The 17767-nt window shown below is 34.9% G+C and overlaps 2 protein-coding genes across 14 annotated transcripts; one reads left to right on the forward strand and one right to left on the reverse strand.

Moving 5' to 3' along the window:
- Positions 1 to 2991: 2991 nt before the first annotated feature.
- LOC102609541 (probable pectate lyase 12) lies at positions 2992 to 6687 on the forward strand. The gene is made up of 5 exons (XM_006491618.3): positions 2992 to 3353; positions 3630 to 4099; positions 4833 to 5275; positions 5906 to 6114; positions 6480 to 6687. Exons 1-5 carry the CDS (start codon positions 3223 to 3225, stop codon positions 6658 to 6660), a joined length of 1434 nt encoding a protein of 477 aa, XP_006491681.1. The 5' UTR covers positions 2992 to 3222; the 3' UTR covers positions 6661 to 6687.
- A 1099-nt stretch (positions 6688 to 7786) lies between these two features.
- LOC102610138 (transcription factor MYB48) lies at positions 7787 to 14557 on the reverse strand. Of its 13 annotated transcripts, none has more exons than XM_052443346.1 (8): positions 14006 to 14348; positions 9430 to 10000; positions 9246 to 9321; positions 8915 to 8971; positions 8674 to 8822; positions 8519 to 8588; positions 8304 to 8404; positions 7787 to 8217 (listed from the first exon to the last, which is right to left on the reverse strand). In XM_052443346.1, the coding sequence occupies exons 4-8, from the start codon at positions 8968 to 8970 to the stop codon at positions 8027 to 8029; spliced, it is 567 nt and encodes a 188-aa protein (XP_052299306.1). In that variant the 5' UTR covers position 8971; positions 9246 to 9321; positions 9430 to 10000; positions 14006 to 14348; the 3' UTR covers positions 7787 to 8026. The 13 variants fall into 13 exon arrangements, with proteins under 13 accessions (XP_052299306.1, XP_052299304.1, XP_052299307.1 ...); XM_052443344.1 differs by having other exon boundaries at positions 8915 to 9146; XM_052443347.1 differs by having other exon boundaries at positions 9399 to 10000.
- Between the last annotated feature and the right edge of the window lie 3210 nt (positions 14558 to 17767).

Raw genomic sequence — 17767 nt, forward strand, 5'->3', positions numbered from 1 at the left:
AAAAGTGGAAAGCATTTAAACGGGCCCGCAATTGACTTTCAAAAGTTGGAATTAATGGCTTTTGGTGGCGTTAAATTGGAGAAGGATTTCAATTAGAATTGGAAAAGGATTTCTTTATTCTTGTTGGAGAAGAATTCGGTCAACTAACATTATAAAAGGAGATTGCAGCCGCTGGACAGAAAAAAAGAGCAGGGCAGATCCAATTCGGCAGCAAGAGGAAAATCAACAGCCGCAAGAAGAAGAAAAAATCAGCAGCCGGAATTCAATTGAAGAAAAAGGCAGCCGCTTGAATTAATCTTTATGATTGGTTTTGTCAATTCTCTTATTCCCAATTCAATTATGTTAGGCTAGATTTTTATTTGGTTGAGGGTGAATTCAAAACCCTAAACATGCTATGCAATTAAATTTAAATTCTACCATTCAATTTATTTAATTGAGATTGTTTATGTTCTTCTATAATTAATGTTCATGGTTTATTCTTGTTTTGTTTGAGTGGCCAATTAGATAGGACTTGAATAAATTTTATTGCTAGATTAAAATTCTTGATCCGTAATTGTCTTGATATTTTAATCATTAGTAGCAAGTTGGAATTAATGATTTCAATTGGAGAACATAACCTAGGTTAAATAATCCGAGCTTGTGTGTTTATTGCCTAGATCAACCTAATATCTTTCTTTGTTTAATGCTTCTATTATCTTAAATTTAAAGAGCTTGTTTTAAATTATTTAATGGTTAGAGATTAGGTGAAGAACTTATTTTACCTAACGACACACTAATGAAAGATTGAGACTAACAGAGCTTATTGTTGTCTATGGTTGGTAGTTTTAATATAAATTGATAATAGAATTGATATATTATGTGCATGTTTGGTGGTGGCGAATGATCCTTTAACCAAAGTTTTCATCATTATTATTTCTTTCTCCTTTAATTAGAGTTTTTATTAAATTCTTGTTCGTAATTTTAATTTATTTATTTCTTACTATTTAGTTAAAAATTCATAAACCCCCCTTTTATTTTTAATTGACATTTTTGTTAGTTAGATTAATTTATATTATTATTACTATTATTATTATTATTATTATTATTACTATTACTATTATTTTATTTTAAATCTTGCTTTGGAGTTAATAATAAATATAACTAGCATAGTCTCTGTGGGATCGATCCTTACTCGCTCTGTACTAATTATTCATATTAGTGGTAAGGTTTTAAATTTAGTGCACCTTAACGACACTACCAAATGCTATGGAAATCTAATAAGTTCAAAGAGTTAGCTTAAGAACCAAATAGAATTAATTCTCTCACCAATTACATCAAAAACTGATTTGTCTCTGATTATTGGATACGAGTACATTATATAGGGTTGGTTACAAGAATTTTAGGAAATAAATCCTAAATTAAAATCAAATCGAATCCTAATCTAAAGCAAATAGGAAAAAATCTAAATCAAATCAGAATCCTAATCGGTTTAAATGTCTTACATCAATTAAAATGGAAACTAGGCAATTAGAAAAAGAAGTAACTAATTTGTCTTGTCACTAACCCCTCAAGAAACGGGAAAGTATCTGAAAAGAAAAATAGTATATTTTCTAAACGGGAGAGTATCCAAAAAGGAAAATAATATATTTTCCCACCATAATGTGCAACCAACTTCCTGATTTCATGGAAGTGATTATTTGGAAACTTCAAAAGCCTGAATCACGCATTTAGTAGTCTGAATATTATGTGGATTTCAACGGGTCTCCACAAATTTGATTGAGCCCAAGTTGCTTGAATAAACCCATTAAACGTTTTTTAAAATTTCTTTGCACGAGCACTTATGACGGGTCCGATATAAACTTGAATTGGATCTGAATATGCCTCTTTTCACGTGCTTATGACAGTTTTGTCCTCAATTTCATCAGAAAAGGAAAGAGACAAAAACTGTTATTTGTTGTATGAAAAATAATATAATGGATAAGTGTCAAATGAAGAAAGGGTGAGTGAGTCCCTTATGAAGTAGGGGTGCATTTGGCAGCTTATTTTATATAATATTTAGTATTGAATTATCATTTTAATGCTAACTCATGTTTGGGTGTAATTTCTAGTTACATTGTGCTACAATGAAGGGTGAATAAATAAATCCATGTGAGAGTAGGGTTTAGGTTGTTTTTCATTAAAACGATGTTCATATTTAAATATAATCATTTAACGTTAATTATTCAATAAATTATAATAAATTTAAATTTATTAAATACTTCTTTATATTTAAATTTCAATAAAATATAAAATATTAAATGATAATATAAAATATTAATAAACCTAAATATTTAATAAATAAATTATAATATATTATTACAGAAAATCATTTTAATTATTTTACTATGATTATGAAAAAATTATTTTAGTTTTATTTAATCATTTACTATTTACTAAAATACTAAATTTTAAAATAAATCGGAATTAAACAACTATATTTGACATATATACATAAATAAATTATATCAAAATATAATAATATAATTTACTAATAAGTATTTTATTATTTAATAATGGTGTATTATTAATTATTATGTATTATTAATTTAATAATTAATTTAAAAATGAATACTAAAACCCTAAATATTAATAAATTTAAATAAATTAATATTAATTTATTTTTTATACAAAATATTTTTTTTTATAATACAATTCATAACAAAAAAAAAATTATATTACAACTTAATATAATACACTATAACGCAACACAGTATAATCCAATATAACTAATGCAGCACTACCTCATAACTAAATTTTCCAGGAACTTTTTAAAACTGCCCACTCATATCTTGACACATCGCCATTTACTCTCACTATGTACTGTGTGCAAATTTTGATTTGCTCTGCTAGTAATGTATGTGAAGTGACAGTAATATCCTTAAACATATAGAGAAAGCTAAGAGACCGTTTTCCTCGAGTGGGGAGTTGATTGTGGAGACGCAATTCTCTCTCTTGTGCTGCTTTTCTTCAAGTGAATCCCAAAAGTCTATCAGCGGCATGATTATAAATGAAACCACAGTGAAAAAGACTGTAAATATTTGAGTGACAGAAGATCAAAATAATTGTTCTCTTTTCCACTCATAAATCTTCATTAGAGCTATGATTACACTGTACCAAGCAGTAGGAAGATACCCAATATACCTCCAGTATTATTCTCAAGCTAGCCGGCCAATCGCTATCTCGTAGAGAAGGACAAGAGCAACAATGTTTCAAAGAACCTGCATTGTCCTAATTTCTCTCTTAAGCTCATTTTCTCCACAAGGCAGAGCAATGCTCAATCTCACTTTTCCCATTCCGCATCCCAATCCTGAAGACGTAGCTCAAGATGTTCACAGGTATCTACAATCGTTAATTGAGTCTCCTGGTTTTGTCTAAGAAAATTGGTATTTGAATAAAAGGAAGGCCAAATCACCTAACAACGCCGTTTTATTTGTTAATAAGAACAAGAGAGAGATAAAATGACAGTTTTTTTGGCGGTGATTTTATTATTGTTTTGTCAATGCGATACCCTGCATTTTCTTTATTGTTAGCTACCAATAGCATTATGAGTTATCTTTACTATCTTTTTGCTCTGGTAGGTGACTTCGTCTGTACTGTCTTTAATTTTGCAGGAGAGTAAACGCTTCAGTGTCAAGAAGGCAAATGCTACAAATTTCTGAAAAAGATCAATCCCCAGCAGCCACATGCTTCACTGGCAACCCCATAGACGACTGCTGGAAATGTGACCCTGACTGGGCCAACAACCGCCAGAGACTCGCCGACTGCGTTATCGGCTTCGGCCAGTACGCAATGGGCGGCAAAGGCGGTGAATATTACATCGTCACCGATTCATCAGATGATGATGCTGTCAGCCCCAAGCCAGGCACGCTGAGATATGCTGTCATACAGCCTCAGCCTCTGTGGATTGTGTTTCCCAGTAACATGCTCATTAAACTATCTCAAGAGCTTATTTTTAACAGCTATAAGACTCTCGATGGTCGTGGGGCCAATGTGCATATTACCGGTGGCGGCTGCATTACTTTGCAGTATATTAGCAATGTCATTATACACAACATTCATATCCACCATTGTGTGGAATCAGGTAAGAAATTGCTTGGTTGTTTACATAATTACATGCATTTTTAAATCGAATAAAATGAGATTTTTCAAATTAATATTCTGATCAGTATGTTAGACTTGTAACCTGAAACAATATGTTAGATCTGTAACCTAAACTGTTAGACTTGGGTCCCCCTAGCTTATAGCTGCTGTGAAGTTGTGAAGTTGTGGCCTTCTAAGCGAAAATTCTATTATTATAAAGATGTGGTTAAGGGTTTTATACTTACAATTTTTATCTAAATTATTGTATAAAAGTCATATTTATCCAACTGAAAAAAATTATATTTATTAACTATTATATTCTTTTATTTCGTATTATAATATTAGAAGAAATTAAGAAAAAAAAATATTAAGAGAGGATCCTACTTCTAATCAAATAGATATCTTACTATTTATTTTCAAATAAATGACGAAAAGATTCTCTTTTTATCATGTAACTATGCAGCGTATATAAATATGCACGAGAATGATAACCCCATCCCTAAATTTTTTATTTGATCATCTCAAGTATACGACACCCCGGGACCCACAGCCTAATCCTAAGCTTAAAGTTAAAGGCATTGATATTTAACCTAATTGTATCCATAGAGTGCACAGTGCGCCTCCGTTAATCTTGAGGGGTCCAGTGAATTTCGAATCCTAAGATTTTCATAAATATAGGTACATAGTTCAAAGAAGCCCAAATTTTTACATTATTCCAATTTCTACCTACTCAGGTAACGCTAATGTGCGTTCAAGCCCAACACATTATGGTTACCGCACAAAATCAGACGGTGATGGAATCTCTATCTTTGGATCCAAAGACTTATGGATAGATCACTGTTCCCTTTCTCATTGCAAGGACGGTCTGATCGATGCAGTGATGGGGTCAACAGGAATCACGATATCAAACAACTATTTTTCTCATCACAATGAGGTGATGCTGCTGGGCCACAGCGATGACTACTTGCCAGACTCAGGAATGCAAGTCACCATAGCTTTTAACCACTTTGGGGAGAAGCTGGTGCAGCGAATGCCGAGGTGTAGGCGTGGTTACATTCATGTAGTGAACAATGATTTTACAGAGTGGGAGATGTATGCAATTGGTGGTAGCGGTAATCCTACCATTAACAGCCAAGGCAATCGCTACACTGCACCCACCAATCGTAATGCCAAGGAGGTATAACAACTATTCTAATTTTTGTTGTTGTTATTATTATTATTATTATTATTATTATTTTGGTATTCTGATCCAAAAGGAATTATTTAGGGCTTGTTTTTCTATTTGCTTGCCTTTTAAGAACTTTGTGACATGTATATTATTAGCCACGTGAAACGGCAAATCAAAGACAAAACGAGTAGAGGATGATTAGAAATACTCTCTTGATTAATTTTTTGGTATATCTAACTGTACAGAGCAACTTTTTCATTTTGAGTATTAGAAAAAAGTAATTTTATTTTTATTAAGTTGGGACATATGGTTTGCATCCTAAGTAATATAATAAAATTAGCAATTGCAATATCACTTGGTGACTAATACGGTATATTATTATGCTAATGATAATATAACAAATCAATAATTATTTAACATGTGGTGATCAATTATTAGTGTTGTATTACTTGAAATACAAACTACATATTTTAACTTCTTAGGCACGACGTTAGCGTTAGAAAACATAAGGTTATTCTAAATTTTAATAACCAAAAATGAAGGGATATTCAAGGCGGAGTTCAAGTTTTGGTGGTTTCAAAACTCTAGCTAAGACTACTTGTATGAAAAATAATAATTTAGTCGACGTTTATGATGCAGGTGACGAAGAGAGTGGACACAGCAGAGAGTCATTGGAGGGACTGGAACTGGAGGTCCGAGGGGGATGTAATGGTAAATGGTGCATTCTTTGTGGCATCCGGTGCAGGTGTTGAAGTTAAGTATGAGAGGGCCTTTAGTGTGGAGCCTAAATCGGCTGAGCTCATTGAGCAGCTCACTTGGCATTCTGGTGTCCTTGGTGTTGGTGGCAGGTAAACTTAGCATTACGCTTCACAATTTTAATTTTCTTTCCCTCCTTTTATTTCTTCTCCTTGCTTTTCCTTTTTCTATCTTTATTCATATTTCCCCCTTTTTTTTTTCTTTTCTTTTTTTGTTAAACCCCTCAACTTTATGAATTATCACCTTTAAGCTTTGACCCCAAATAATTTGAAAACATTGATGCAAAGTAAACCCACAAGATTGTTTACACTTGACTGCACTTATGGGTATGCTGACAATTGCAGTTATGTGACTAGCTCCTCATTGGATCACATAGCACATAACACAAATTTAATAATAGAATAATATCTAATTTTAAGGCGAATTAATGTGATTTGATTTTATGCAATGGATGCAGGGACAACAATTTGGGAATGTGGAGCAGAGGACCTAACGATGGAGAAGCTGGATTTGATTCATTTGATTCAGGAAGCAAAAAATCGTTGACAGCTTCCTCAATCTATGCTATATTTCCTTTCTTAACTGCAATCTCTTGCTTTCTATTCTTGTATACTAGATCCATGACATTCATGTTATGACAAGAAATTAAACAGCGATTTTCTTTAGTATTTTTTTTTTTTTGGTTTAAACCATCCGATTTCCGGCAACCGCATTGGACCCCGACTAATTCGGATTCAGGGTGTAGTCACAGTTAAGGCTCTTTACCCCTCCCAAATGGTGTGTTTAGTGAGGATCGAACCCGAGAGCTCTTCCCACTTACCCAGCCTGCGCCGCCAACTGAGCCACAACCGTTTGGTCTCTTTAGTACTTTTTTAATTTCGCCTTTCGACAAAACAATGAATATACGTATACACATACATTTTTTTTTTTACTAACTTCAAAATCGCAACAGGTAAATACCTATGTTTATTTTGTTGATAATATTGATTAGGCACTCATCACCTACGTATAATTAATTACTGGAGATTTATTTCAACAAGTCACTACACCTTAATCTCGAACATACTAAGCCTTAAATTACAGAAATTTTCCTATAGATATGTTTTGTAACTAAGCTATCTACCACCATAGATAAACACACACACACAAAAAATAAAGACTCAACTTATCCAATAACTGTAAAAACTAATTTTAACATGAACACAAATATCTTGGTCTTTGTTCAACAGTGCCATGCGATGGGGGTGTAAATTTGAATGTTTCAAAAACAAATATCACGAAATAGAAATGTGAAAGATAAAAGAAACAAATTTTCTGGAAGTTGTTAATTTTGTTGAACGAAAGTCTGAATAGTAAATTTGAGTTTTCTAATTTTTATATAGCTACTAAACCCTTATATTCAAAATCAAGTCTTAATTTTATTAATTAGTAGACGGTTGACATAACTTAGGTATTGGATACTTAGGTATTGGATTCAAGTCTCGTGTTATATGCGTGTGATTTAAACAATGAACAATGAAATTTAGTAATTTTAGATATTCAAATTCTTTCATGGTGCTCGAAAGTGAAATATTTTTAATTTTTTAGTTAATAAAAAGATTAAAAATTTTCAATTTCCTTTAACTTGATGGCATCGATGTAACGTGTCCGGGCCTTCTCTCCTATTTGGCATTTATTCTTTTTTTTTTTCTTTTTTTTTTAAAATTTTCTCTTCATCCTTTACATCTATAGTTCTACACTTCTTTATATTGGAGAACAAAAATGTACACATGAGAACGAAAGTGCATGGAATTAACTTTGAATTTATACAATCTGATAACTTGACAGCATATGTAATCTTTTTAACAACTAAAAATTCATTCATCACCTGGACGCTTAACTTAATTCATATCCCAAATTGAGCCTGACCAACCCCATGTATCAGTATATTCTGAAATGCTTGCCTGGCATCCAAAACATGACTCCACAATGTTGGAACCACCCTGCTGTGTTATTTTACTTTGATCATCCGATTTCGTATGGTGAACTTGCAAATGCAAAGTTTGGAAACCCAAGAACATCGAATGAGTTGTCAGTTCCAAAAGTATTCTCCCCAAGCTTGTGTTCATCATCAGTCTCATGCTTTTGCACATTAAAATCAAGATTCGAAAATAAGGAATCTCGCTTGGCATTGTTTCTTCCAAATTGAAAGTTCTCTGAGTGAGAACATAGTTGTTAATCTGAGACTAATAACAAGTTTATACGGCAATCATTAAAAAACCTGAAGCAAACAGCAGTGCACCTTGCTCTTGAGCTTGAATTTTCTTTCTAATACGAGTTCTCCAACAATTCTTGATCTCGTTATCAGTTCTTCCAGGCAAGCTTCGTGCAATCCTCGACCACCTACAGTTCAATATTGTTCAGAAAAATCTTCATTTAATTGTGTGCCCGTGCAAATAAATTTTAATATTCTTATGAAGTTGAATGATGATCTGTTCCTCTTCAGTGCTTATATACCCGTGCTTAATATTTGGACGAAGATAATTCAGCCATCGCAACCTGCAACTCTTGCCACTCCTCTTTAGACCTGCGAGTAAATATTTAAACTTATTAAATCTATTAGATGAGACAAACAATGTCTCTTTTTCTATTTCTATCCTGTTAAAACATACCAGATGCTTTAGCTATGTAATCCCATCTTCGCTCCCCAAAAAGAGTTACAAATGTTACAAGTAACTCATCTTCTTCCTCGTGCCAAGGCCCCTTGCGCAATTTCTCTTCTTGCATGGCTGCTTGATATACCATTGTTTGTTGCAGAATGCTGAAGAGAGGTTGAGTCTTCTTATAGAAAGAACAAGCTGGCAAAAAGTGGGCGAAAAGAAAGCAAAAGAAACAGTGACCAGAAATTCTTACACAGCATCCATAGTTGTAGAACACTGGTTTGTGGGAGCTCCACCATTAGCTGACATACTGAAATAGGGTTATGGTGAGGTCATTCATTAATATTTCTAAGTTTGGTTTCTTGATATGGATTATGTTCTTTATCACTTCTTTGCATCATCATGTTTTGTCTGGTTCTTTATGCAAAGGTTGTCTTTTGCTTCTACAACTACTTTCATAGCAGATGCAGATTACTATTATGTCTCTGCTAAATATAAAACATCAAAATTCAATATTATAACCAATAAATGATTAATAAAGGGAAGAGACAAAAGGATAGGATAAGGATTTCAGGTAAAAAAACCTGAATTTGAATCTTCATCTATATCTACTTCTTTCCTTGACAGGGGCATCATCATCCCACTCATATCTCCTCCCTCCTGGAACCAGGTCCTCTGGTTATTACCGGTAAATGTTTATCCAACTTCAAACAGGAAACATTTTAAATCTTTTTCACCAGCAGATTAAAACAGTTTCAGAGACAATACTGAAAGGAGTGATGATGCATCTCATCATTCAAGAAATGGGTGGAGACTTGGGCCTTCATGTTGAATTGCAGCTTTTTCATCTTTCATGGCTGGACAGGTAACAAGTGTCAAGACCATAGGGAGACAATCACTTAGAAATCCCAATCAACCATTTTATACGTGAACAATACTTCCAAGCAAAGCTTTCAAAGATGGTGAAAACTAAATAAAAACTCTCCCAATTAATGAAAAAAGGTTCAGTCAAATTTAAGTATGAAAATACATGACCCCCTTTCATAGTATTATTAGTATCAAGTCCAAGAAATTATGAGCCGGAGCATAAAAGAAACAGAACCTCCATTGATCAACATCCAGCTTTTGACCCAGACATCATTTGATTTAAAAGTAGGTAGCTAGAACACAATGCAGAATGAAATGCTATCTATGGCCACTTTGCTCAGGTGGCTTCTGGATAGTAAAACTGATACAAAATGATTAAACAGCTGCTTCTTTTCTCTTGATAACTGAAAAATTAGCACCACTACCGATCGATGAAGGATTTGTTCATGAGGTTGACAGCATCATCCATGAACTGCATTAAAAAAAACAACCAGATTAATCAAGAAATCCACCAAATACGCAAATTGCATTCAGAAAGCATAAATTTTTCCTGGCAATGAACATATTTATAGAAGTTTGAAATAAACATAGAAGAGAAACAACAAACAAGTGTATCGTAATTACTATAAGATCTAGGAGAGCAGATGATATTTACTAGTATCTTCGAGTCCTCATAGCCGTTCTCACAAAGAAAGGAGTAATAGGCTGACGACATTAATTTTCTAGGGATTCACTGACATAAATGTGAATTCAAATTTTGTGCTATGGTTTTTAAGTAAGAGTTCCAACTCATGCTGGAGTTCTCAAATTTTCTGCAAGATGTTTCAGCTCTTTTAGTGGGAGGTTTCAAGTCTGTAACCTCAAAGACCTGTATGGTAACCTCAAAGACCTGTATGGTAGCTAATGGCCCATTCTTCTGTTCAAAATTAAAGGCGACCGTGCGTTTGTATATCCAATTGATTATAGTTTCAGATGCTTTACCAGAGACTTGAAAGTTAAAGCACGGATTGTATTTGCATCAATCCAAAGTATGAAGAATATCTTATTGCAAAGATCAATAATAGTGTTTCATGACTTTGTTAGAGGCTTAGAGCATCATCTCTCTCTCTCTCTCTTCTCTTTTCAGTGGAGTTGGGAAGAGGTTAAGCAGCCCTAGTATTGCAGAAGTCTAATCATAGATGGGTAACTTAAGTAACAAAAGCCACCATCTTTGTCTGCCACATCGTGTGCTCTTTTCTCTACATAAATAACAAACCAGCCAATTTCAAGGTTGTAGTCATCAACTAGCCACAAAAGATTTCTAGATAAGAAAATAGTATGTACTAAGTATATAGATAGGTCTCCAAGGCATGGTTGAGTGTTTAAAGGCCAGCCGGGTTCGAATCTTAGGGGAGGTAAGGGCTGAAAAACGAATTTGGGCTTGTCCACCCCCTTACCTCTTTCTTAAAAAAAAAAAAGAGAAAAATTTCATCGAACAGAGAATTTGTGATGAATTTGCTTTTTCTTAAAAGCATGCAGCAGGAATCTTCTCTGGGTTTTTGTTTCACATTTGTCATTTTTATGTTATTTCCTGTCCAATCCTACCTTCTAACTCCTGGATATCATTCCAGTGCTCAAATGGTTTTCAATTTGTTAAAGATTCACAATGGAGAATCAAATAATTTTTGGGATCATGAATTGGGAAATAACAAGTTGAATTTTTTCAACTTATTCAAGAACTTGAAGTAGTACCATAATGATTAAAACCTAATTTAAAAGTTTGCATTGCTTAGTAATCTTCATTTACAGAATATTTAACACACATCAGACACAAAAGGCATCTACTTCGGAAAAAAATAAATTAAGATAAATCCCAGTGTTTTGGTTCAGTTTTGAGAGACTAGGATAATACATTTTTTATTTTATTTTATTTTTTTTTCAAGATTTAAAACTAGACAAAAACTAATAGAGCCATCGTGAGATCTGATACAGTACAAAGTGTTGATTTGGAAAAAATACTATTTCAGCAGCTTAGAGTAGAACCTACAAAAAACGGCATCAGAGGTGGCACTGATAGTGGCTAGCGACACTTTGACGCTAAAGTTAAGAAGGGTAGGATGGTGACTAAATTTCTAAAGGAAAATGGAGAGATAGTGTGAAATGGAGAGAAACTAGAGGGAGGATGAGGTAATTACACCCTGCTTGAGTTGGTGATGGAAATGCCTCTCGCAAAGGATTTAATCAACAAAACCACTTGGAGATTTAGCTAGGAATTTATAGAAACAGAAAAAATAATAGTCTCCACCTAGAGGTACCTAATAATTGGCCCATTTCATTAGATGGTTGTATGACAATACCAATGTAATAGTCTATGTTGAGCCTTGTAGTACTTGATTGGAGAATAGATAGCTTCCAATTGGGCTCCATTTGGATATTGCCTTGTGTTCACCTTAAATCCGCCTTTCTAGTGGTTGGGTGTTTCTAGTTCTTTGAATGAAAAAGGGCAATCATCATTTCTATCCCTCTCCTTTTCCTTTGCCTTGTTCACATGCTATGTCCCAAATTGGCATACACATTATTTCTGATTTTACTCTCGAACAATACATTCCCCCCTCCCCCCAATTTTCTGATTTGGCTATGACTTATTATTTTCCCTTTAGTCAGTAGGGAACTTCTAGTAAATCTTTGCACTAATTTTCAAAAAGTGGGATTGTCCTTTAATGCATCTTTCAATACAAGGAAGTGAGGAACAAAAACCTGGAGATAAAATCAAAATGAATGCATTGCTTATTGAAAGATGACCAGTGGACAAGACGAAGGAAAAGAAAATGATAAAAATGATAAGTGCCCTCTTTAGATATTCTCTTCAAAGAACTAGAAGCACCATACCAATAAAAAGGTGGACATAAGAAAAATAAGGAAAAATCTACATGGGTACCTTATGGGAACCACTTGAAAGCTACCTTATCCAGACCTAAGAATGAAGCCTTATTCCCTTATTTTGTGTCACTTCTCATGTCAGCTCAGAAACCATGTAATCTATACAGTGATCGCCAACAGGCCAATCAAGTACTTGCCAACTCAGCAGAGATTCCCACATGACCAATAGGTCAATAATTGAGTAATACCTATACCTAGAGAGGGAACTGATAACTTCCTTCTAGAAACACCTAGCTTATTCTCCAAGCAGAAGAGATTTTCTCAATTAACCAAGATAATTCTCTACTTTACCCTTGAAATAGAATAAGCTTGCTAATGATTACATGCCAACGAGGCCAAATGAAAGGGTCCCAGATTAAGCTAGGGTTTTAATAAGTAACTCATTCTCTCTAGTTTCTCTGCCTCTCGCTCTTAACTCTTGTTTCTTCATTGTTTAGGTCTCAAGAACTTATACACCATTGTACTCTTCCAAGCTTGAGTGTAAGAGTGTTTTCATTTGCCAGACTAGCTCCACATCTAACGTCTTTTACTTCCCCATAGGTTCTCTATGCTGCTGACATTGTTTTCAATATCAACCCTCTATACCAAATCAAACCTCCCCTCTACTGAACTTGTAACACACGTATCATGTTAAGTCAAAAAAATTTCTTTTCTCTAGTGTTTAACCTTAAAAACAATTTATTATCAACTCTAAATGTATTGACTTAAGTACCCCTAAATTGAGCTAACACACCCAGCAAAATTTTCAAAAAAGGAAAGAACTCTACCTTTCCCAACAGCTTAAGTTCTTTTCCAACTGGTTCTAAGAATTTCAGGTCCACCTCAATTGGCCAAACCTATAACATGCAAAACAGGAAATACTTAATAAGCAAGATAACTATACTACAACAGATACAAAATGCAAAAGGAAACTACGAGTGAGTGATAATTTTTTGCTAAGTTTATGATGCAATATTAGACCATAAATAACGGTTTTAAATACATCACACTATCAAAGAACTCAATGTATGTTCTCCTAATGAACATAAGACCATCAGAAGCAGCTACAGCTTCCTAAAAGTTTACATAGATGTTTTAGAATAACCATAATAACCCACAAACAAATTCCACATAGAAAAAATGAAAGGCTGTACAACGAAGTTTCCCTTTTTCTAACTTTGTTAAAATAGATTAAGGCAGTGTCCTCACAATGTCAGTATGTTCTGTTCTAAACTCAAGGCTATGAAAGCATTGCATTTGAAAGCGTTGGATGTGCATGCAAGTCAGTACTCTTATTATACAAGTCATATAAACAAATGAATATCAAATATAGTGAAAATTTAGAAGACAAAAAACAAACTTATGTTTTATTTGCTCAAGGCACAATAACAGAAAGAGTCTGTTGGCTATCGTGGTGTATTTTTTTTTTTTTTCCTCAAAAGACCATTAGACAAAACCGCATTGGCTTAAAAGCTATACAACTACAGCTCTGCCAGAAGCAGTCATGCAGAGCGGAATTTATTCATAAATTTAACAATGACAAAATACCATAATCCGAAAAAAAAGAAAGAAAAAAAACCTTGAGACCGAGCAATCGAACAGGTTTGATTTGGCCAGGAACAATGCAATCAGGGCCAGCTGCTTCCACAATAGCATCCGAAGCCAACCCACTACCAACCGGATCCGGATGCTGCAACATTCTCAATTGATGCAAAAACAAATAATTTATTATTAGTAATAATAAGAGAAAGATAAAGAAAGTTAAAAGTCAAACAAAACCTTGCTGATGGCAAGGGCGTAATTAGAGTAAGGGGTATGAGCGACACGAAGAACAGGAGAGTGGTGGATTTTAGGAATTGGTTTTACACCCGATTGCCGCCACGGCACATCCTTTTGCAGCGCCGCTGCTCCTCCGCCTTTTCTTGCCATTGAACTTAAATTTCAGTTTGAAGAAGATAAGGCGATGATAATTGATTTTGGGTTTTCACAACTAGAATAAACAAGTTTCTGCCTTTCTCTTTCTGGTGTAAGCGGGATTAACGATTTTGTCAGCTTGAGGTTGAGGCTCGGGCTCGCGCTCTTGGCTATGCTTTGCTTGCTTGGATATAAGTACAGGTGTGTTTAAGTAAAGGTGCGTTTAGTCAAGGGTTTGGGAAATTTACAGTAATAACCAAAAAAAATTTTGCTTTTTTTCATCTTAACCCCCCAAAAATATTTCTATCAACATTAGCCATAAAACAACATTTGAGACCAAAATACCCCTCCCTCATCTCTCCCCCAACACTCCCTTTCACTCATCTCTCCCAAACCGATCCAACTCCCATCATCGGCGGCGACATCAACACTTGTCGGCGGCGACTCCATCTCTCACCGGCATCCGATCTACGATCTACAACCTTCAACAAAACCTAGGTTAGTTATTTTTCTTATTTTCATTAATTTAAAATGAGATTTTAGAATAATAATAGTTATAGCTTGAGAATAATAGTGGTGGTGATGATGTTTGTGGTGGTTGGTGGTGTTTGGGAGTATTGTTTTCGATTTTGAAGTGATTGCGCTTAATTTTGGGGGTGGGAAGGGAGGGGGGCAGGGCGCGCGCGCGCCCATCGCTGGGCAGCAGCACGCGCGCCCATCGCTGGGCAGCAGCACGCGCGCCCATCGCTGGGCAGCAGCACGCGCCCATGCGCGGCTTGCTGTCGCACCAAAAATTAGAGTTTTTTTTTTTAACGAGTCAATTTTTTTTTCTGTAAATGTAATGTAATAATTTTATAAATATTACAGATACATGGCGAAATCAGAATCACCGGATATTGAAGTAGGCAAGATGTATTTTCGTTATGCTGATCACTTTCCTGGTCGAATTTCGAGCATGTGTATGTTATCTTCGATCGTAAAAGCCATCGAGGAAAAATTAACAAAGCGGCAGTTGAGTATGTTCAAAAAGGATATATTTGGGCATTTCTTGGAGTGTCGAAGTTTTGCATTTAGTGGGGTAATTTTGCACAATCTTTTACTGCGGCAAGTGGCCCATGAAGAAGATAGCCGTGAGGATCAGTTATGGTTTCAAATTGGTAAGCATTTGATTCGCTTGTCAATTGTCGAATGGTGCTTGGTTACTGGACTTTCATTTGGTGTTGATACCAATCAAGAAAATGATGAAATAGAGCAGAGGCTACGGAATACGTATTTTGGTGGGGTGCATCGTAAGATTAATGTGAAGCAATTCGATGCAGTATTTAAGGAGTTGAAATTCGAGGAAATAGACGATATGGATGCATTAAAGATTGCGTTGTTTTATTTTGCGGACAGAGTACTAAATGCAAGAAAAAATCACTGTCAAATTACTTTCGATTGGCTTGACCAAGTTGATGATATCCAGTACTTTCGAAAGCGTCCATGGGGTCTATTGTCATGGGAAATGATTTACGAGAGTCTTGACAATGCACTGTTCGAGAAAGACGAGAAATTTAAGAAGACTTGGTTGAAAAATCCAGATCATAATATTGAAAAATACAATCTTTACGGCTTTACGGCTTTACGTCTGGGCTTCAGGTGCTTTTTTTTTGTTTATTAATAAGTTTTATAGTATTAAATATTTGATAGTTGTTTTATTTGATTTTTCACTTTGGTTGTTGTAGGCTTGGATTTACGAAACAATCGGAGGGTTGCAATCAACATGGGTCGTCAAAACGAAGAATAAGATTCCCCACATTCTGTAATGGAAGCCCATGGCGTCTTCGAGAATCAAGTCTTCGAGAATCAACTTTGCGGAGGTTTATTCGTTCTTCAACGACGAATCTCTTCTTGTAAGTAATATGTATTACTTATTTTTTTAACTTTACTAAATTTAAAAAATGTATACTTAAAATTTTCAATTGAATTTATGGCAGGGGGACGTTTTACAAACTCTTGAGCCAAATTCAAAGGACAGTAACAGAAAATATTAGCTCTCTGTGAAGGATTACTTGCCAAGCATTCCAGACTGGGTTCATAAGGTCGGTATACTCTAAGTACTAAAAATTTGTTAATCGAAATTTTTGACTTTTCATTTACTAATTTTAAATGATACTTTATATAGCATCAACCCTCAATCAACGCGATGCCGTCGGTTACAAGGCAATCAGACGAGCATGACGATCATGACGACATACCAAACCTAATACCAGAGCAGCGTCATGACACTTTTGAGGATGAGGTGGATTATGACACTTTTGATGATGAGGTGGCTGTTGAATACCACCAACAGCAAACAGATAACTCTGATGACGCACGAGATTCTGAGGTTATAAATAATATATGATATTTTTCCTTTATAAATTATTATTTTTTTATTGTTATTCTAAATTTATTTTTTCCTTTTATAATAGTCGAGGACAAAGCTGTTTAATGATTACGGACGACGACGACTGGATAAGATTGATCGTAACATGTATGAAATAAAGTCAGAATGAAAAGATTTTAAAGAAACCATTGTTGGCTTCATCGACACATTTTCTAAGCGTCCAAATAAGGATTCTCCCACTGCACGATCGTATGCGGTAAGCTAATTTAAATTTAATAATTATGTTCGTTTAACTTTTAATTTGATAGTTATTTAATATGTTCTTTTTGGCGAATATACAGGCCCCGGATGACTATGGAGTGTATACTGACGTGGGCAATGAAAATTTGTCTACGCCCACGTCATTGTATAGTTTCTACGGGGATGTTAGTGGGGAGAGCGTGCAGGTGTTCACAGAGGTGCCTCCGGGCGTTAGTAAGTTCGGCCGCACGTACATACCGTCGTATGTTTATAACAGTCCTTACATGATTCCTTCGATCAGGCGAGGACAGAACGTCCGGCCTTTACCGCAACCCCAAATCATGGAGCATGCGATTGACATGAGTACGAGTGTGGATGTAAATCCACTGAGAGGATTGGAGGACTCTAGTTTGTTTGCTGAGTTTGATCGATGGTTCACTGGTGATAGCAGAGTCCGCCGGAGAGTCCAGCACCCGCAGTCATTCTTTCAAATAATTTTGAATATATCTTCAATGGGATGGCTAGGCGATGAGGTATTTATATTTTCCTCGTGGTGTATTCTGTTGTGGATTTGTGTATAAATTTTTTTTTAAATCGTAATATTTCTATTTCTATACAGCATATTCACGAGTATCTCGCTTGATTAGCGAGAAACAACGGCAGTATCCAAATGTCTTACTCCAACGTGTCACACATACTAACACATTTTTTTGGGTAACGTGCCGACAAAACTTATAAATACTATTTAATTTGATTTTTAATTATTGCCTTTAAGTTTTGTTCATTTATGCATTTCTTGGTTATCTATGTACTAGGTGT

This window comes from Citrus sinensis, chromosome 6, assembly GCF_022201045.2.
Source record: "Citrus sinensis cultivar Valencia sweet orange chromosome 6, DVS_A1.0, whole genome shotgun sequence".
Taxonomy (NCBI): Eukaryota; Viridiplantae; Streptophyta; class Magnoliopsida; order Sapindales; family Rutaceae; genus Citrus; species Citrus sinensis.